The 21,830-nt window shown below is 44.1% G+C and overlaps 1 protein-coding gene across 4 annotated transcripts in view; it reads left to right on the forward strand.

The window, feature by feature from the left end:
• CORO1B (coronin 1B) overlaps positions 1–21,830 on the forward strand; it is a 43,577-nt gene that overhangs the window by 18,890 nt on the left and 2,857 nt on the right. For all 4 annotated transcript variants that reach the window (XM_030185633.1, XM_030185610.1, XM_030185618.1 and 1 more), the window contains exons 2-10: positions 74–276; positions 608–730; positions 1,801–1,930; positions 2,508–2,689; positions 16,131–16,250; positions 18,297–18,401; positions 18,731–18,876; positions 19,794–19,851; positions 20,027–20,293. In XM_030185633.1, the coding sequence (XP_030041493.1) occupies positions 76–276; positions 608–730; positions 1,801–1,930; positions 2,508–2,689; positions 16,131–16,250; positions 18,297–18,401; positions 18,731–18,876; positions 19,794–19,851; positions 20,027–20,293 (1,332 nt within the window). In that variant the 5' untranslated portion in view covers positions 74–75. The remainder of the gene's footprint in view (positions 1–73; positions 277–607; positions 731–1,800; positions 1,931–2,507; positions 2,690–16,130; positions 16,251–18,296; positions 18,402–18,730; positions 18,877–19,793; positions 19,852–20,026; positions 20,294–21,830) is intronic.

Below are 21,830 nucleotides of genomic sequence, written 5' to 3' on the forward strand. Positions count from 1 at the left end.
TTCTGTGTTTCAGTTAATCATATGTGGAGGTAGCACAGATTGTGATTTTGGGATCTGACTTTGCTTCCACCAGGGATGTCTTTTCGGAAGGTTGTGCGTCAGAGCAAGTTCCGTCATGTCTTTGGGCAAGCTGTAAAGAATGACCAGTGCTACGATGATATCCGCGTCTCCCGCGTCACCTGGGACAGTACCTTCTGTGCGGTCAACCCTAAGTTCGTGGCCATCATTGTGGAGGCCAGTGGTGGGGGGGCATTCCTGGTGCTCCCACTCAGCAAGGTGAGAATGCAGGGTGGAGGGGTAGCATTGGGAAACCAATTAACGTGTAACTTTCCTAGAGGGCTGTAATGGACAGTGGGGGAAAAAACCAGAAGTTGGGTTCAGTGCTGGACTAGTAGTGTGTAGTTCAAGACTGAGGTGCACTGGTAGAGGTTTGTGGGGGTCTAGGTACTGGAATAGCAGGGTGTGATGTGCGTGTGGTGCAGAGCAGGACTGGTGGTGCACTAGCAGAGGTGTGTGTATGTGGGGCTCAGTACTGGACTAACAGGGTGTGTTGCAGAGCAGGAATGAGCTGATTGGTATTCTAACATCTGCTGTTGGCTCCCGTTAGACTGGGCGCATCGATAAGTCATACCCCACCGTTTGTGGGCACACAGGACCCGTCTTGGACATTGACTGGTGCCCCCACAATGATGAGGTCATCGCCAGCTGCTCGGAGGACTGCGCTGTTATGGTAAGGGTTAGAGGTTGCAGAAGTGTGACCTGCATTTTATTCAATGTGTGTAACTAATATGTTTCTGTATAAGTAATTGGTTTTAAGATTTAAACAAATGGTTGTTTTTAGTTTTACCTTTTATGGGTCTGTGTGCAGCTCTGTGAGAATTGGATAACTGCCAGTATGGGTCATGGAGTCTGCCCAGTAAGGTAACTAGAGTTGAACAATCTGTGTATAGAGGGTGGATTTCAGCGAGGTGTTCATTGGCAAAGATTTCTTTCTACAAGGTAGTGGGTAGAAAATAAGGCATAATGGAAATGGTCGCCATTAATCAGGCCCCCTGAGATAGTTCAGCCTTGCAAGCTCAATCCATTCCAGTTCCTTCTTACTTTGTTCTGCTGAATTCCAACCTCGTGTTTGTTTTCAGCAGAAAGCTGCCTGCCTGGAATTAACACACAGGAGTGGAGGAGTGGCCTAGTGGTTAGGGTGGTGGATTTTGGTCCTGGGGAACTGAGTTCGATTCCCACTTCAGGCACAGGCAGCTCCTTGTGACTCTGGGCAAGTCGCTTAACCCTCCATTGCCCCATGTAAGCCGCATTGAGCCTGCCATGAGTGGGGAAAAAAAAAAACATGCCCGACCTGGATTGATGCATGTGCAGCCTCTGGTGGAAAGCTGTGGTGGGAGTGCAACTGGGAACCCTCAGTGTGGCCTGTCCTGTGATTTACTTTGGGGGGGGGGGGGGGGGGGAAGGAAATCTAAAAAGTTCACCCTTAAGTCCAGCCCAATCCTATTTCCCACTGCCTTCGCCAGTTTTCCTAAATCTGATAATGACACGAAAGTTATCCATGGTGGAATCTCCTTTGGACGTGTTAAGAGCAAATCTGACATTTTCTCTGGGGTTGACCTGGCGTAGGGACTAGGTATGAGGATGGGCTTGCACAATTGTGCAGGTCCCTTAAAATCCCACATTCTGTGCTTCAGGGGTCACATTTCTTCCTCTGGGTAATGACTTTTAACTTTGTTGTTGGGTTGTTTGCCAGTGTCCTCTCCAGAGATTAACAGTTTGTCTTGCCGCTGCTGGGCATAGGTGTGGCAGATCCCTGAGAACGGACTGGTAGCACCTCTCATGGAGCCTGTGGTGACGTTGGAAGGACACTCAAAGCGTGTGGGCATTGTTACGTGGCATCCCACAGCTCGCAATGTGCTCCTCAGTGCCGGTAAGTTGCAAGCCCTCTGCACTTCTGGGGAGGGGGGACCTGTACCTGAAGGAAAGAGCCCAAGAAGGCAGGGGTGGGGGGCACTGGGGTACTTGCAACCCTGTGAGGTGAGAACAAAGAAGAAAGCAGTGATGTGGCCAGGAATCCCATGCTGATGGTGTGGCTATTGGTGGTCACTTTTGGGCCACACTGGTAATGCAGGAGCCAAGTTCCACTCTGATGGTGGCTGTGGTTTCTGGGTTCATCGGCCTCTCTTAATGACCCTGTCTGTCAAAAGAGAATATCAATTTGCCAGTAATTTTGTGAGCTACACTGATCCCCACAGATGGTCCACCTCTGTGCAGAACATCTCTAATTACTGACACAATGGAAAGGGCGGACTTATAGCTTGTTTCACTCAAAAGTTTTTCATTAAATTATTTGAAATACTGGTTTTGTGCAAGAGTTTTTTCTGCAGGTATTTTCAAAGGAGGTTCGGTTTTGCTTTCTTTGCAATACCTTTTCCTGTGCTCCCTGGGGGAGCTGGGGGGGGGGGGGGGGAGTAAATTGGTACATTCTCACAGGCTGAATTTTGCAGGGTGTGACAACGTGGTGATTATCTGGAATGTGGGTACTGCGGAGGAGCTGTACCACCTGGAAGACTTGCACCCTGACCTCATTTACAACGTCAGCTGGAATCGGAATGGCAGTCTCTTCTGCACCTCCTGCAAGGACAAGAGCTTTCGGATTATCGACCCACGCCGTGGCATCGTGGTGGCAGTAATTATAATATCAATACATATATTCCACTATCCATCCAGTAATTTGGTTCAATAAGGATCATATAAAGAGAAGAGACCAGAGCAAACCTGGAAATTAGTTACTAAATTTAAACATTTAAAATCCACAACTACTATCTAAAAAAGGAATTTCTAATGAAGTTTATCTTGAAACAAATTTCTGAAAAAAGAAGGTTTTTAGGTTTCTTATGAAATTGTAAATGACTCTCTAACCTAATTTCTTGTGGTAATGCGTCCCATGAGAAAGGGGCTTGATAATGAGGAGAACTTAAGTATATAATTGAAACAAACACTGATAGGTTAGAAGTATAATGATTTTGTGCATGTGAATTCATTTCAGTCAATAATTTGTCTTAATAATTTATGTATCCAGAGATTAGTATGGCAGCCTACTGGGGGGGGGTGGGGGGGGGGGTGGAGAGTTATCAACATGGGCTACCATTAAGATGGGTTATTTTAATTTGTATTATTTTAACACAGTAACTAGGTCCCACTGCATTAAATGGGACCTTTGCTAAAATAGTACAAGTTAGTGGTAAAATCCCGTCTTAACAGTAGCCCACATTGTTTTGAAAATGAGCCCCATGGTTATCAATCAGACTTACAAAGTTACTATGGAACTTTGTAAGTCTAAGTGCTTTGAAAATATGCCTCTTAGATTCTGGGATTTGTAGGTTACTCTCCTCAAGAGGTACTGATGGGGTGAGTTTTTGGAATAGCCAGCATATGCAAGTTAGCAGGGTCACCAGACCCTCGGATATGGATTTATTTGAATTTTTTGTGGTTCTAGAGCTGTTTAATTGGTGAAGAATTTAGGGAATGTATTGGGAGGAGGGAGGACAGCAGGGCCATGTCACTGGGAGGGGAGTGTGGGGCCACAACGGACAGTAAAGCTGCTCTTTGATTTGGAGAAGAGAACAGTAGTCGGTGGACTACAAGATGGCACCAAATCCTAAGAGCTGGCAACAGAATGGCACTGGATACGACACAAGCCCACCAATAACGATGTCAGTGTGGACTGAAAAAGCTGTTTCCTTGTCATCTGGGGCCATACCGTCCTGAGCGAGTAGGTGTTATCCCCTCCTACCAGCAGATGGAGGTAGAATAAACTGATCTCTTCCAGTGAACTCACCAGCATAACCTGCTGGTGCTCAATGGAAAACTCCCAGTATGTTCTTTACTTTCTAGCAGATGGTAGGGCGTTATGGCTGCTGTTTCTGTCTCCCAGTTCTGCAGGCTACGGCCACTGGCTTGGTCCCACAGGGCCCTGCAGGAGGGAAGCAGGTTACCATCCCTGTTTCATCATTGCCTGTACACCCTATTAGGTGTTTTTCCTCCATGCTCTAGTGCAGCTCCCAGGCAATAGCCAAAAAAAAAAAAAATGTTCTGCCTAGTTTAACTGTATTCCCTTTATGAATTTTAAAAGTCTGCCTTGCAACCTTAATTTAGAAAGGGAAAAAAAAAAAGCATTCATGAGTGCAGGAAAACACACACTATCTGCCCCTCCTGTGATGGGCCCAGGAAACACCAGAGACCTCAGTCCTGATGCCTTCAGTAGGAATGGTGGCATTCTTGGCTTTTACTTCTGTTTCTCCAGCTGCAGTTTCTGTACAGTAGGACGACTCTCAGTCCCCAGCGGGGCTTAGCGTATGAAGGCTTTTTTCTCCTGCCCACTTAGGCCCGACTGCAGGGGGGTCCTTTTTTAGCTACAGAGTTTGACTCAGATGGTCAAACAAGCCCTGCAAGTAGAGGGCCCTGGCGCACTCCATGTCGGGAGTCAGGTGATGCAGAGGAGATCAAGTCACCAAGAGAATGGTGGGTGACTTGGAATGGTCTCTGGAGGACCCAGAGGGGTCTCTTGAATCCGCAGCCCCCATCAGATTTGGATACGGAGCAGAATTCTCCCCTGTGGGAGGAGGAGCAGTCACATGTAATACAGCTCTTTAGGCAGAAGGGGCTCTCGTGTAATTTGAGGCTCTTGGTCTCCCCTGGGCCCCTGCCTTTGACCCTTCTAAGGGGACCCTCTTTTGGAGAATTTGATGGAGGTCCCCCTAAACATTTTCAGATCTATAAAGCTCTCTCTCACATGATGCTGATGGAAGTCCTAGAGCCATGGCACCCCCCCCCCCCCCCCACCCCCAAGAGCACCATCTAATTCTCTGTATTTTTTCCTGTCCTGTATAGTAATTCCATTCTATTGCTTTGTCTCCGATATTATTATATTGTGAACCACTATGATGGTATTTTCCCTTGGTGGTATATCAAATTAAAGAGAAACTTGAAACCTATATCCCTTTGCCCCTCAGGAGGTGGAAGGGTACTGGAAGTACCCAAAGGTGGATTGTGCTAGTCATGACTGTGACCAGCCATCCAAATTCAGGGTGGTTCTGTCCTCTGAGAACTCAATGAGAAGTGAGTGGAGCAGCAGCAGCTTAAGCTGGGGTTCTCCTTTGGGGCGATGGGTGTGCAGGCCGCCATCTGTGGGGGCTACGTATCCAGAGCCATGTTGCATTGGTTACAGCAGCTGCCGCAGTTCCCCAAGGTGACTAGGCTGGAACTGGGTGCAGCCTTCTTGGCTGGCATCCTCTATGATCTGGTGCACCTTTCGTCACGCTCGGTGGCCTCCTTGGTCGTTGGACACCTTTCAAATGAGGCTGTGCTGGGCCCCTCAGTGGCTCTGGTAAGAGGCAGGCTTTGTCTTCTACCATGAGTAGGCCTGTATCACCTTGGTTCAGTGGGTTGTGGAGGTGGTTAAGCAGGATTATGCCCTGGAGCTGGCTCTCCCTGTTCCCAAAGCTTTCATGGTGTCTCCTTGTGGCTTGGAGCTAAAGCATCAAACTGTCGCCCTTCTTCTGCAACATGTCCTCGAGCTGGGAGTGATGGAACCTGTCCCAGTAGTAGAACGTTGGTATATCAAGTGTAGGGTAAACGTAAATCTGAGAATGCCCAACCTACATGCCTACACATGTAGAATTTACTCTATTTAAATGACTATAAACAATCCAGAAAATATGTAAAAACCTCCTTATTTAAGAAATGTGTTAATCTAGTGAGAATGTCTATCTGATCTACTGCTTATTAAGAACTTCTGTAAATCCTGAGATATTGTCTCAGCCCCTCACCCTGTTTTAGTACCCAACCTGTAAACCGCTTAGAACTGACATAGGTACAAGCACTCTAGAAATCCCAAGTAAACAAAGGGAGGCTTCTTTTGTCCCATCCTGGATCTCAAAACAGTGAATGCCTGTCTCTAGGTGTAGTCTTTCCAAATGGAGATCTTCCACTTGGTGATGGACTCAGTTCAGCCGAGTGAGTTTTGCTCCTTGGACCTCACGGAGGCCTACCTGAATATTCCCATTGTGGACCATCACAAGTGGTATCTCTGCTTTTATGTGCTGAGATGCTATTATCAGTTTCCCACTTGGGTTGGCCACAGCTCCCTGCACCTTTTCCAAGGTGGTGGTGTTGGCAGCGCATTTGCATTGCCAGGAAATCGAGTTAATCCTTATCTGGGCAATTGGCTGATCCACGCCGACTCAGTCGGAGCCCAGCTTGGCGCCCTCTCAGTTCATTCGCTTCTGGAGTCTCTGGGCTGGGTAGTGAATCGACTAGAGTCACCTGGTTCCTATTCAAGTCCTGGAGTACCTGGGAGTCTGATTTGACGTGGCCCATGGGATGGTTTTGCTTCTGGAGTACTGGCAACCAAGCTGCAAGCCCAAAAGTGCAGGTTGTGTGATCTGCCAATCCCCAGAGTGTGGGATTATCTGCGTTTCCTGGACTCCATGGCATCAATTCTGGAGGTAGTACCTTGGGCCCAGGTGCATGTGTGGCCCCTTCAGTCTGCCCTCTTATCGCTGGGCTGCATTCTCTCTTGACTTTGATCGCTGGTTGTTGCTCCTGACCAGGCCAAGACCAGTCTGACCTGATGGGACAGTCCTGATCATCTTCTTCAGAGAGTCTCGCTAGAGCGGGTGGTGTTGACTACCAGTGTGAATCTCCTTGGGTGGGGGAGTCCACTGATGAGGTTGGGTGGCACAGAGGATTTGGTGCCTGTGGAGGCTCTATCAACCACCTGGAGACTTAAGTGGTATGGTTTTGACTTGCTGCAGATCTTTCCCTGCTTTGGGGAAATCGGTTCGGGTGATAGCAGACATCACCACTGAAGTAGCCTACATCAACAAGCAGGGTGGCACGAGGAGTCAAGCGGTGGCTCTGGAAACAGTGATACTCTGCCATTAGAATCACTGTTTGGAAATAAAAAGAAGATGATGATGTTGCCTATTGGAAACTGGGAACAATGTTATTCAGTAACCACTTTTTCCAGTCTTGGTCATGCTCCTCCCGTTTTCATGTATAATCTGTAAGCCCCTTTCAGTGGTTCATATAGCAGGCAAGGACAATGTTGAGACCAAGGAGGTTTGATTGACGGGAGACAGCATCACGTGACGAGGCTGAAGCCATCTACACCAGTGTTTCCCAAGTCCAGTCCTGGAGTACCCCTTGCCAGTCAGGTTTTCAGGATATCCACAATAAATATGCATGAACTTGATTTGCATACACTGCCTCCATTATATGCAAATCGTTCAAGCATATTCATTGTGGATATCCTGAAAACCTTCAGGACCGAACTTTGATCAACACTCCCACCGTCTCCTGTCAGTTAAACTTCCTTGGTTGAGGCGCACTTCCTCTGCCGCTCCGTTTTGAATCCGGGGGTATGGGAGCTGGGGCCAGAGCTCTTTCAGCTCATTCAGGACAGGTGGGGCCTGCTGGTGTTCGACCTGATGGTGACGAGTGCCAATGCCAAGGGAGTGGACCTTGCAGGGGATAGGTGCCCTGGTGCAGCCCTGATATTCAGAGGAAATTCTATATGTTTTTCAACCATGGCCCTTGATAGGCTGGTTCTTCTGCAGGATTGCATGGCATCCTCTCCTAGTGCTCCTGGTGGCTAAGGACTGCCCTTGCCAGTTATGATATGCAGACCTCGTGATGGTCGATCTGTTTCCCGTGGGTGGATGCTATAGTCTCCTACAACAGGGGCCAGTGGGGAAGACAGGGTTTATCTGTGAACTGAAGGTGCAGGTGGCTTCTGTCTCCAGCTTTCGAAGAAAGATTCTGGGCCTCTCACTGGCTGCACATCCAGGGACATGGCCTGGTTTTTGAAGGGGGTTGCGCATGTGTGCCCTCTAGTTCTGCCTTTCTTTCCCTCGTGGGATCTGAGTTTGGTTCTCTTGGTGCTTCCTTTGAGCGGTTAAAGGTGGCTTCAGTTAATGACCTCATGTGAAGACGATGTTTCTTGTTAGTTACCTCAGCCCAGAGAGTCTCTGTCTTGCCAGGATCTGTATCTTTCCTTCTCAGAAAATTTGGTGTCCATGTGCACAGTTCTCTCCTTTCTTCTAAGGCGATTTCTCAGTTCCACATGAGATGCACGAGTGGGAAATGAAGGGCAGCTGGTCCAACTAATCAAATTTATTACAATTCAAATGGAGACTCAACATGGCAACTGTGTTTCGGCATACACGATGCCTGCCTCAGGGTGTACAAGCAAAGAGAGTTATATCACATATACATAAAATGATAGAAAAATAGTAAAATACTAATATACTAATAACAAAACTGTGTTCTAATGTAAAAATATATGAAGCGTTAAAGGCAAATTGAACATGATACAGACAGGAACATTAAACCAGTTACAAAGGAAAAAAATTTGCATACATACATTTACATAATTGAAACCAAAACATGTTGAATATAAAAAATGTAAAAGGAAAAAAATGCCATAATTACATTGTTGGTATATGAAAGAAAGAACTGAGTTTGACAATGAGAATTAATATGAATAAGTTAAACATTAGTTAACGTGGGAGAACAGAAAGGGAACTACTGACCTAATGTTTGGAAATAAAAAGAAGATGATGTTGGTGATTGGAGACTGGGAACAATGTAGGTCTTCAAAAAGACTGTTTACATATGAGAGATGCACTGTCACGGTGCTCAACCAATAGTGCTTTAGTACTGTCTGTAGAAAGAGGGGGGGGGGGGATAAATGGTGAATCGCAAACAGGATAGAATGAAGGAAGGAAGGAAGTGTGCCAGGAGCTAAACAAAAATGTTAAAATGAAAACGGAGTAGTGTAACGACTGGAAAAAGTGGTTATTGAATAACATTGTTCCCAGTCTCCACTCAGCAGCAACTTCTTCTTATTTCCAAACATTAGGTCAGTAGTTCCCTTTCTGTTCTCCCACGTTAAGTAATGTTTAACTTATTCATATTAATTCTCATTAACGAACTTCCGCAAACTACTGAAGACCCATCTCTTTAACAAGGCATACCACAAAGATCAACCAATGTGATTATACACAACTCCTCCACATATATTCAGAACTGTCTTACAATATCTGCTTGTTATACCACTATCATGTTTTTTCATTATCATGTTGCCCAAAATCCTTCTGTAACACTAAATGTCTATTTCTAATATATTTCCACTATTCATGATTATTGTAAGCCACATTGACCCTGCAAAGAGGTGGGAAAATGTGGGATACAAATGCAATAAATAAATAAGTTCTTTCTTTCATATACTAACAATGTAATTATGGCATTTTTTTTCCTTTTACACTTTTTATATTCTATGTGTTTTGGTTTCAAGTATGTAAATGTATGTATGCAAATGTTTGCCTTTATAACTGGTTTATGTTCCTGTCTGTATCATTATGTTCAATTTGCTTTTAGCTGCTCATATATTTTTACATTGGAACACAGTTTTGTTATTAGTATATTTTATGATTTTTCTTTCATTTTCTTTTTATTGAATTTTTCAAATATAACAGATCGTTTTCAAAGCAAAACATAACACATGAGTACTTTTTACAATTACAAAAGCTGAGATTTACCTCTCTGAATGACTAGAAGTTAAATAACGATCTAATGTCTTCCATTTCTTAAGTCTAGCTGGAATACCCACTGAGGCATAAACAATAGACTGCTCGTACTTTTTATATAATAACTAGTAAAAAAGCCCCGTTTCGGTATGAAAGGACACGGGTGCTAGCAAGGTTTTCCTCCCCCGCTCCCAACTTTATGGTTATGAATGGGCTAGAAAACCGAGATCCTTAAGTCCTCTCTGTTGGGTGTCAAAATATTCAATCATTCTGACTTCAAAGGTCTTAACGTTCCTGTATTGTTTTAAAGTTACCTTTCAGGATTCTTACTATGAAATCACTGGTACAGTGTTCTGGTCTGGTCAGTGTTCTCTGTTTATCACCCTCCTCTCACCTACCCATACCCATCCTGTTAGACTATCAATGAAATGCTTTGATGTCCCCATGCATGCCTCCTACCCACCCCCTCCCTCCCACCCTGTCACTGTCAAAGAAGTGCTTGGATCTTTCACTTATATATACTGTCTGCTACCACATTTGCTTATTTCCGATCTGACGAAGAAGGGCAACCTTCGAAAGCTAATCAAGAAATGTATTAAGTTATGTCCAATAAAAAAGGTATCATCTTATTTTCTTTTCCATGTTTTATTTTGTTTTTCTATTGATAAGTAATAAGTTAGGAAATGTCAGATCTTTTAAAAAATCCATAATAGACTGATCTGAAACAGTTCAGAAGTATATAATTTTTTTATACAAGTCTTGAAACAAATTCAAAATGTGGTTGTCATCTGTGACCACAGAATTGTTACCTGGATCTTTTAGTGAAGTTACCTTTGTTTTACTGTTTTTACCTTTTAACAAACTACTCAATAAACGGCCCATCCTATTATTTTCAGAATAATATTTAGCCCCAAAAAACAGCCATTTGGTGAGAAGAGATTTTACTTAATATCATATTATAATCTGAACGATGTTTACAAAGATTTTGAAAAATATTAAATTTGGAGGTAGAAGCATATTGAATTTCTAAAGATCTAATTTTGGTTTCTAGATTAGTGAGCTCTGTTTTTTGTTCCTTGAACCAAGTTGCAGAAAATTTTATTATAATACCTCTTAAATATGCCTTTAAAGCATCCCACCAGATACACAGTGAGGTATCCTCTATTTTATTAAAGCAACAAAATTCCTCAATACCTTTAATAACAGCTTCTTTAAAGCCTCTTTCATTGAGTAATTTTGCATTAAATCTCCATATCAATAGAGGTCTAGTAGGTCATGAAGTTACTAATGATAAACTTAGAGGTGCATGGTCTGAAATAATTATTGGCAAGATTTCAGAAGTAGAAATATCTGAGATTAATTCACTAGACACCAAAAATGTATCTATCCTGGAGAAGGATTTATGTGGGATAGAATAAAAAGTATAATCTCTTGCCGTAGGATTTAATATTCTACTACTACTTATCATTTCTATAGCGCTACAAGGCATACGCAGCGCTGTACACCATACACAAAAAAGACAGTCCCTGCTCAAAGAGCTTACAATCTAGATAAGAAAGACAGACAGAACAATTAAGGGTAAGGAAATAAAGAGGTGAGGATAAAAGGATAGGGCAAGTGAGCAGTAGTTAGGAGTCAAAAGCAGTGGTAAAGAGGTGATATTCTCCAAATATCATGTAAATTCAAATCTTCCATAATCTGTAAAAGAACACCTCTACTTTTAGAAGAAGAAGCAAAATAAGATTTCCTATCTATCAAAGGGTTCAAGGTTATATTAAAATCTCCCCCAATTAACATTGGAACATGAGAAAAAGCTGCAAAAGTATCAGCAATTGTTTTGAAAAACTGCAGATCATCATTCGTTGGTACATAAATACAACCAAGGAAAAATGTTGTAGATCCAATAGAGATCACAGTATGAGACCACCTACCCTGTGAATCTGAATTAGTGGAAATAACAGAGAGAGAAGATTTTATAAAAATGGCAGTTCCATTTTTTCCCCCCAGTGCAGGAGAACAGGATCCAAGTGTATATTTTGGATGAGAAAGTAAGCGCATAGAATTTAAATTTAAATGAGTTTCCTGAATAAACAGAATATCTGGTGATAATTTTGTAATATATGTCCAAAATTTATTTAAAAGGGTTATTTAGACTCATTATATTTATGGAAGGAACGTTAATATTACTGGTCTTAATAACAAGTTAGATCTTGCTGACTGTAAAGAAAGGATATGTTAAAAATATAACATACTTAGCCAAATACTCATACATGTAATGTCTATAACTCAGCCTTTCAAAAATTGATGAAAACTGTATGTAAACATTAACCAGAACAGCTGGATAAAAAACAGCTTTATAAGTGTGACCACAAGCCAAACCTACAGCCAAAAAGATAGCAGCAGCTTCCCATTAAGGTATAATGATATAGTAATGCTAGTCCAAGTAACAGAAGAGATTCTGACATCAATTCACTATATTAACTTAAATTAGTGAGAGATCATGAAGCAGATTTCCTTGTGCAAATTACCCATTGCAGCAAAACCTTGTTGATCCAAATATTCTATTAGAGCCTCAGGATCTTCAAATGATTTGGTGACATTATTAATTGTTATTTTCATAGTTACTGAAAAAAATAGACCATGTCTGGCTCCAATACTTTTTAGATGTGCACGAATAGCTAAGCATCTTTTCCTTCTGTCAATAGTATTTTTATGAAGATCAGCCACTATAATAACAGAATGACCTTCAAATTTCAGAGGAGGTTTGGCTTTTGCTAGTTGTAGTATCTGAAATGCTTGCTGATACCGCAGTAATCTTGGCACTATTGGTCTCAGCTTCTTTGCACCTTGTACAATAAACGATGGTGTCCTGTGAATTCTTTCAAATTCCAATGGCGGCGTGAAAGAAGTGTGAAGCACCTTTGGGATCCTTGTAGAAATAAATTGAAGTAAATCTTGACCTTCACACTTTTCAGGCAATCCCAATATTTTAATATTATTCCTCCTAGACCTATTATTAAGGTCCTCTAATTCTCTGTCCAGCCGTTGTCGATATGGCAACCATGTTTCGGCATACATGATGCCTGCCTCAGGAGTCTACAAGCAAAGAGAAATATAATCACATACAGTGGGGGAAATAAGTATTTGATCCCTTGCTGATTTTGTAAGTTTGCCCACTGACAAAGACATGAGCAGCCCATAATTGAAGGGTAGGTTATTGGTAACAGTGAGAGATAGCACATCACAAATTAAATCCGGAAAATCACATTGTGGAAAGTATATGAATTTATTTGCATTCTGCAGAGGGAAATAAGTATTTAATCCCTCTGGCAAACAAGACCTAATACTTGGTGGCAAAACCCTTGTTGGCAAGCACAGCGGTCAGACGTCTTCTGTAGTTGATGATGAGGTTTGCACACATGTCAGGAGGAATTTTGGTCCACTCCTCTTTGCAGATCATCTCTAAATCATTAAGAGTTCTGGGCTGTCGCTTGGCAACTCGCAGCTTCAGCTCCCTCCATAAGTTTTCAATGGGATTAAGGTCTGGTGACTGGCTAGGCCACTCCATGACCCTAATGTGCTTCTTCCTGAGCCACTCCTTTGTTGCCTTGGCTGTATGTTTTGGGTCATTGTCATGCTGGAAGACCCAGCCACGACCCATTTTTAAGGCCCTGGCGGAGGGAAGGAGGTTGTCACTCAGAATTGTACGGTACATGGCCCCATCCATTCTCCCATTGATGCGGTGAAGTAGTCCTGTGCCCTTAGCAGAGAAACACCCCCAAAACATAACATTTCCACCTCCATGCTTGACAGTGGGGACGGTGTTCTTTGGGTCATAGGCAGCATTTCTCTTCCTCCAAACACGGCGAGTTGAGTTCATGCCAAAGAGCTCAATTTTTGTCTCATCTGACCACAGCACCTTCTCCCAATCACTCTCGGCATCATCCAGGTGTTCACTGGCAAACTTCAGACGGGCCGTCACATGTGCCTTCCGGAGCAGGGGGACCTTGCGGGCACTGCAGGATTGCAATCCGTTATGTCGTAATGTGTTACCAATGGTTTTCGTGGTGACAGTGGTCCCAGCTGCCTTGAGATCATTGACAAGTTCCCCCCTTGTAGTTGTAGGCTGATTTCTAACCTTCCTCATGATCAAGGATACCCCACGAGGTGAGATTTTGCGTGGAGCCCCAGATCTTTGTCGATTGACAGTCATTTTGTACTTCTTCCATTTTCTTACTATGGCACCAACAGTTGTCTCCTTCTCGCCCAGCGTCTTACTGATGGTTTTGTAGCCCATTCCAGCCTTGTGCAGGTGTATGATCTTGTCCCTGACATCCTTAGACAGCTCCTTGCTCTTGGCCATTTTGTAGAGGTTAGAGTCTGACTGATTCACTGAGTCTGTGGACAGGTGTCTTTCATACAGGTGACCATTGCCGACAGCTGTCTGTCATGCAGGTAACGAGTTGATTTGGAGCATCTACCTGGTCTGTAGGGGCCAGATCTCTTACTGGTTGGTGGGGGATCAAATACTTATTTCCCTCTGCAGAATGCAAATAAATTCATATACTTTCCACAATGTGATTTTCCGGATTTAATTTGTGATGTGCTATCTCTCACTGTTACCAATAACCTACCCTTCAATTATGGGCTGCTCATGTCTTTGTCAGTGGGCAAACTTACAAAATCAGCAAGGGATCAAATACTTATTTCCCCCACTGTATATATACAATGATAGAAAAATAATAATTAAAAAAATGGTCTAGCGCGATCTAAGATGGCCGCATAGAGATTAAGCTCCGCTTCCCGACATACTTTTATTTTATTGTCATAACATCAATTTTGCAAAATTTGGTGAGAAACCTCATGGCTTCCACAAGACCCCATAAAGAAGTAGTGATTCAGTATTCATCTCAAGGGCTCAAGCGATCAAAACCGGAGCCACCTTCTCTGGGTAAAAATAAAAATGATAACCGAGAAGATGTTTCTTTTCAGACTGTGCTGACAGAACTACTTCAAATTAAAGATTTGATTAAGGACAATGCTGAAACACTATCGGAGCTCAAGGGAGAAATTCTTAATTTAAAACAGCAGCAGTTGTCTCATTCTTCACGTATTGAGCAGTCAGAGTCTCGTTTAAATGTACATGACGTTCAACTGTAAGAGGTTCCTAAGCTTAATCTCTATGTGGCCATCTTAGATCGCGCTCGCGCTAGAACATTTTTTAATTATTTATTTTTCTATCATTTTATATATATGTGATTATAATTCTCTTTGCTTGTAGACTCCTGAGGCAGGCATCATGTATGCCAAAACATGGTTGCCATATCGAGTCTCCATTTAAATTTTAATAAATTTGATTATTTGGACCAGCTGCCCTTCATTTCCCACTCGTGTATCTTCAGTTTGCTTCTCTGTGGGACTTTTTTGTGTTCGGTTACCTCCTGGTTTCAGTTCCCTCCTGGTTTCAGTTCCACTTGAACTGTGAGGTATGTTTGCCTTCCTTTTATGGATGAGGGTTCTGTAGCCTAAGCCTGGAAAGGCTGCACAAGCTGGATGACTGCAGGGCTTCGCTGCACTACTTGAAGGAGAGAAACGAGTTTTGTTTCTCTGATCATCTTTGTTGTTTTCTGTGGCCTGGGAAGGGTCATGCCATTGCTAGGTGGATCAAGGCAGCTATTGAGACTGCCTACATTTCTAGGAATCGGAGTGCCACCTGAGTTGAGGGGGTCACGACTCCAGGTACAGGTAACCTCGGCGGAAGCTCAGTCAATCTCTCCAGATGAGATTTGCCAGGCTGCAACATGGTCATAGCTCAATTCACTTTTGAAGCATTACGGGTTGGATATGCTGGCCAGAGCCCACTTGGACTTTGGTAGAGCTGTTATTCAGGGGGCTTTGTTTTTCTTGCCATGCTTGGGTATATTCTACTCATTCAGGACAGTACAGCCCCAGACAACGAAGAAGGTGAAATTGTGGTATCTGATTTCCTTTCATTTAGTTGGGCTGTACCGTCCTGAGACCCGCTCTTGGAAGACTAAGTTTCGGGGCTCTCGGGATGCTTTGCTCTTTCCCGTTCCGTAAAAAAAAAAAAAAAATAGAATGAAACAATTGCAAATGCAGGATAACAAGTGCCACGGATGAAGTGATGATGCTTGCATGATGATCATTTCAGTTTCAGTGGTTGGTGAATCATGAGTGTGTTAAATAGGGACCTTCTGCTGTTTTGGCAGAGGCATACTGGAGATGTCCACTGAGCACCAGCAGAGTAAAGCGATGAGTTTACTGGAAGAGATCAGTTTTGTTTTCTACCGCCATCTTCTGGCAGGATAGGATAACAGTCATTCGGTCAGTATGGTACAGCCCAACTAAAGGAAAGGAAATTATCAGGTATGACTTTTTACCTTCCACAGCTTTTTTTGTTCCAAGTCTTATTTCTTAATTTTTCTCTGCTTATTGATTAGTGAAGGCATTGAAGGTGAAGGTTTCTGTTAACACAGTTGTACAACAGTTTTCTCAGTTTGCTCTACCCCTCTCCAGGAAAAGGAGAAGGCCCATGAAGGTGCACGGCCCATGCGAGCCATCTTCCTGGCTGATGGCAAAATCTTCACTACCGGCTTCAGCAGAATGAGTGAGCGGCAGCTGGCGCTCTGGAATCCGGTGCGTTCTGTCACACCTATGGAGGAGAGAAAACCAGTGCATCCTGTTATGGACAGGGAAAAGACATAATCTGTTTGTTTTATAGTGCTGGGGGGGACAGAGAGAGGTGTTCAGTATTGCCTGTCATAGCACTGGAGATGCATAGGGGAGGGGCAACCATGCCTCTCTCTGTCCTCACTCTGTTGTCACAGTGCTGAGGGAACACTAAGGGGGAGCTTTTTGGTACATTCCGTCACAGTGCTGAGATGCATGGGAAGGTGGACTCCAGTATGTCTTATGAGCATTGATATCACCGGGTGAGGACAGGGGAGGAGGAAAAAACTTGAATCGTGTTGTCAGGGCACTGGAGTCTACCTTCCCATGCAGCTCAGCACTGAGCTCCCCCACCCCCAGGATGGCCACCAGCACCAACCCCCATAGGCTTTCTCTGGTACTACCCGCTAAAAGTCCTGGTGGTCTAGTGGCCTATTCAGGGCAGGAGCATCCCAATTTGCTCCTGCCCCTGGCTGCCTTGTAAAATTTGCGACCGCGACTTCCCATGGCAGCCTTATGAGACTGCCACAGGATTTCAATTGTGGATTCAGTGTCTGTTGCACTGTGACAACACAGTGAGGGGAGATGGGGCTACAGTTGCCCTAGTATATCATATCACAGTATTGGGCCATGATTGCAGTGGGAGAATGAGGGGCGTAGGATGTGCTGTCACAGTGCTCGGGGCAATGGTGGGGGAGGAAGGATACTGTAAGAATAATTATAATTACCACTGACTATGTTAGAGGGTTGTGTGAGTAGCAGGACCTGTTGCAGGTCTCTAATGCTTGCAGACAGCACACTGCTGGAAAGTTCTTTGTGACTATTGTGTCACTGTGTAATATTGAATGGGGTTTTTGTGTGTGTGTGGTGAACCAGGGGATTGTCTCTTTGCATGCTGTGTAAAGGTGTAGTAGTGTTATGACTGCATTAGCTTCCCAGATGAGACTGGATTAACCTGTATTGACTAATTTTGGTGGCTGTGGGGATTATTACTTGGAATAAGATATGGAAGGAGTGAATATTGCTTGGAATAAGATGTGGAAGGGGTGTGGCTGTGGTTATGGTTTATTATTTATAGTCTGTATCTGTCCAAGGCGGATTACAAAAAAAACATAACAATCATAAAAACATAGCAGACAATAACAATACAAACATCATAATAATGACATATCAGAGTTGCATTGGATTAACTATGGGTCTTGTGGGAAACAGAGGGGACGACCAGGCATGAAATGGCCTTGTAGAAAAGATGATAGAGGCTATCTTCACTATAACAGATTTTGGATAGATGTGGAGTGCAGTGATTGGTAAAGGGTTGAGAAGTCCATTCATCAGATTAGTCATCAGGTGCTGTGCTGAGTACCTGGCATAGACTTCCTGAGTTGGTACGTCATGCTCTATCTCTGGCCCTATTCAAATCTAGGCTAGAAGTCCAATATTGGAGTCTGCTTTTAACTCTTACTCCTTATACACCTTATACCCATGTTTTAATTATTTCCATAAAAATGAAACTCTCTCTAATTTGTCCTGTTTTATCTGTTGTGAGTAGATTGTAAGCTCTGTGGAGTAGGGACTGTCTTATGTGTTTGTGCACAGCGCTGCTTGCATCTAGTACTGTGTTAGAAATTTAGTGGTAGTAGAGAGGTCAGTAAAAGACATTGGGGTAGAGAGAGGAGCTAGTGTTGAATTGCATATTTGAATAGATGAATATATACATTCCAAGTGGAAGAATCTCAGCTGGACAGACTGGATGGGCCAGTTTGGACTTTATCCACTGTCATTTGCTGCGTCATTATGGAAGGGTCTGTATATGTGTTTGCTGAGCATGGGTCTGCACTGGGAGTTTGTGTGTGTATATAGACCAGGCCCTGTTAGGGGAGGGGCAGCGGAGTTGCTGTGCATATTGAGTGGCCTGCAGGGTAGGGGGTAGAGGGAAAGACGAGGGCATGTAGGTCAGCCAAGGGGAAGATCTCTCTGACCACTCTTCTCTCATGAGCTTTGTATTTCTCATAGGATGATCTGGAGGAGCCAGTGGCACTGCAAGAGCTGGACACCAGCAACGGGGCACTTCTGCCCTTTTACGATCCAGACACAAGTGTGGTGTACGTCTGTGGGAAGGTACAGCCTTTACTTTGTCGTGCCCGCTTACCTGTGATTGTTCACCTCCACAGACTCCAGTGGCATCACTCTCTTAAACATACAAGTGCCCCTGTTACTTGCCCTTGTGAGTAGGGCTGTGCATCCCCTCATGCTTTGCTGCAGTCTAAGGAGAGCGTGTCTGGCTGTGACATACCTCCACACTCACTGGTACCTCTGTAGGTTGAGTGTTGCAGTGAAATTTCTGCATAGAGGGAGATGAAAGCTCTATAGAGGCATGCCGGGCAAGGGGAGGGGGGAGCTGTGATTTTGGGGATGGTGAGATTGTTTCTTGACCTCTCTCTCTCCAGGGTGACTCGAGCATCCGCTATTTTGAAGTGACAAACGAGCCTCCTTATATACATTTCCTGAGCACGTATGGGAGCAAAGAGCCACAGAGGGGGATGGGCTACATGCCAAAAAGAGGCCTGGATGTCAACAAATGTGAGATTGCCAGGTACGTGGGAGGCCGGGGAGAGTCTCTAGTGCATGCAGTCTGCGTACACATGAGACGGGGAAGAGTCTCCAGCAAAATCAGCTAGAATTGCTCCTTTGTGCCTGCATCTGTCTAGTATCTTGTGAAATCCCTCTCCATTGAGCAGAGCAGGTACATTTTATGTGTTCTGTTTGGGTGATAGAGCACTTCAGCGGCTTAGGAAGGTTGTTCATTACCCCTCATCTAATGCTGCTTCATTTGCCACCTCTTTAGTCTCACGTGTGCTGCTATGTGCCCAGTAACCAGCAAGCTCCGTAGAGGTGTAGATGGAAGATAATGGCAGGAGTAGCTTAGTGGTTAGACCACCAGGCTCAGCATCCCAGGGTTCCCGTTTCAAATCCCACTGCTGCTCCTTGCGATCTTGGGCAAGTCACTTAACCCCCCCCCCCCCCCCCCCCCCCCCCCCCCCCCCCCCCCCCCCCCCCCATTGCCTCAGGTGCAAACAGATTGTGAGCTCTCCTGGGACAGGAAAAGTGTACCTGAATGTAACTCACCTTGAACTACTACTGAGCAAAATCCAAATAAAAATAAATAAATAGACTGAGCATAGTGCTAATCCTGCTGCAGAAACAGTCCTATAAGAGCAGGCTGGAACTGTCAAAACAGGTCTAAGATCCGAGTCACCAGCCATGCACCACCCCTTCTTGGCGTTTGGCCGAGACTGAGAACGTGTGTAATATTGAGGGGGCCGACAAACCAAAAACTAGGCAAAGTGTCTGCAAGACCCTTGGTGCTGGGGTCACTGGTGCCATTGTTTCATGGTGGTTTTGAATGTAATTACCAGAATACTGATGTTGATTTTGTCCTTGAAAGGCGTAGCTGTTCTGTTCTTAATAAGGCAAAATGTGAATTTGCCCCTCTGTCTTGCAATGTTTTAGGTTTTACAAGCTTCATGAGCGAAAATGTGAACCCATCACCATGACAGTGCCAAGAAAAGTAAGAATGCTGAATCACTTCCTGTTGTTACCACACCCCTCCCCGTAGCTTTCACCCCATCATACCTGCTGCTTCTCGAATCCCCTCAGAACTATGCCTCCTTCCCTTGTGCTTCTCCTCCACCTTGCTGCTGCTGATTTTCATTCCCTATTCTACTTCCTCTTCTGTCCTGCAGTCGGATCTGTTCCAAGATGACCTGTACCCAGACACAGTGGGTCCAGAGCCAGCCATGGAGGCAGATGAGTGGGTGGCGGGGAAGGATGCTGACCCCATCTTAATCTCGCTGAAGGATGGTTATGTGCCAGCCAAGCAACGTGACCTCAAGGTCAGCAAGAAAAACGTGCTGCATGAGGGCCGCCCTGCCGCCAGCAGTGGTGGAAAGCTGTCTGCCCCATCCTCGCAGAGTGCTGTGCCAAGCATCAACGTTAGTGGACCCGCTGTGGTAAGGACACGCTGCATCTCTTGTTCTCTCACATTTGCTAAGCTCTCTCGCTTTCTGTGGGTATGACAGAGAATCCATGACTGTGTTGACATTGAGAGATTGCTACACTGGAGCATAACGCAACATGTTAGAGAGAAATATGTACAAATTGTTTGCTTTTTATTATAGCAACATCAGATTGATCAAATGAGGTTGTAGCTCATGAGCCTCTGAAGGTACTTCAGATGTAATGCAAAGGAGGAAAAATCCCCCCCCCCCCTCCCAGTGCTTTCCTTAATATCCACTCGGGTTAAACCCATGGATTCTTGAACTCTCCTGCCAAGCACTGCTCAGGCCCCATGTGCTCTTAGACTGACAGCATCCGACTTGACTTTGAGCTATCTCCTGAAATGCTCAGTCTGAGGTCACACAGTTCCTAGATATTAAACATATAGACCCCAGTATATAAAAACAGATCATTTACCGGTTACAGAGCTAATGAGCCAAAACTGTTTATTAATAAATGGCGAACAGAAAAATGATTTTAATTTTTCCAAAACCAACAGGTGACGAAACAAATATTTATACTGATTACACTACCAAAGCAGGTTTCGCTGTATTTAGCCAGTGCCAGGGAAGTTTCAGGGTAGACTATGTAGAGCTGGGGCAGGGCCTTGGTACAGATCTGCTTCCCCTATACCCTCAAGCCAAGAATGGAGGGGTATCAAGTTTGGAGTTACTTCCGTCTAGAATTCTGTATTGGAATGAACAACCAATGACAAGTTAGTGGCCAATGGCAGTAAAGAATGTTACAGTCTTAAAACTCCGAGGATACTGGGAAACATACTGTCCTAGCCTTCCTCTGAATTCTGGTTCTGCCAGGGTCAAAATACTCATAGGTTAGGGGGAATAAAAGGTCTCCAGTGCACATACAACTCCCTGTTCTGCCACGTAGGTACTGAGTGCTTTCTCGTAGTATATACAGAGAGGTTATAGGGGCTGGGGGGGGGGGGGGTGTTGGGGATAGGAACAGTGAGGGTGTAGTAGCTGAGAGGGCATCTCATGATTATAAAAGGTGACATTTCATGCAGATGAACTAAGATTAATCACAGTGATGGGTGACATTTCTTATAAAATAACATCCCTCTTACTACAAAAAGTTAAGTACTATTTTTACAAGTATACCTAACTTACAGCCTCTTAGAGGAGTATAAATTAACAAAACTCTGAGAGGTTATTCCTCCCATGCTATGTGATGAAATTAGCATTCTTTAAATTGTAAATGCAGCGGCTTTTGTGTCTCTATTTGGAGACTAATGATAATAGGACTGTTTTACAGCAGTGAATGTTAATACCCCTAGACTATTCTAATGGTTATTTTGGATTGCTCTCAGCCTGGTTGAGAGGGAATACGTCATGCAGAATGTTGCTGCTTGGCTGGGTGCTGGCACTAATCGCCATGAACATATCTTACCTGTATTATACAATCATCATTGGTTACTGGTTGAATTTAGAGTGTGAATTAAAGCCCTTTGGATTTTGTGCTCAGGGTCTCTTT

Source organism: Microcaecilia unicolor, chromosome 1, assembly GCF_901765095.1.
Source record: "Microcaecilia unicolor chromosome 1, aMicUni1.1, whole genome shotgun sequence".
NCBI classification, from domain to species: domain Eukaryota; kingdom Metazoa; phylum Chordata; class Amphibia; order Gymnophiona; family Siphonopidae; genus Microcaecilia; species Microcaecilia unicolor.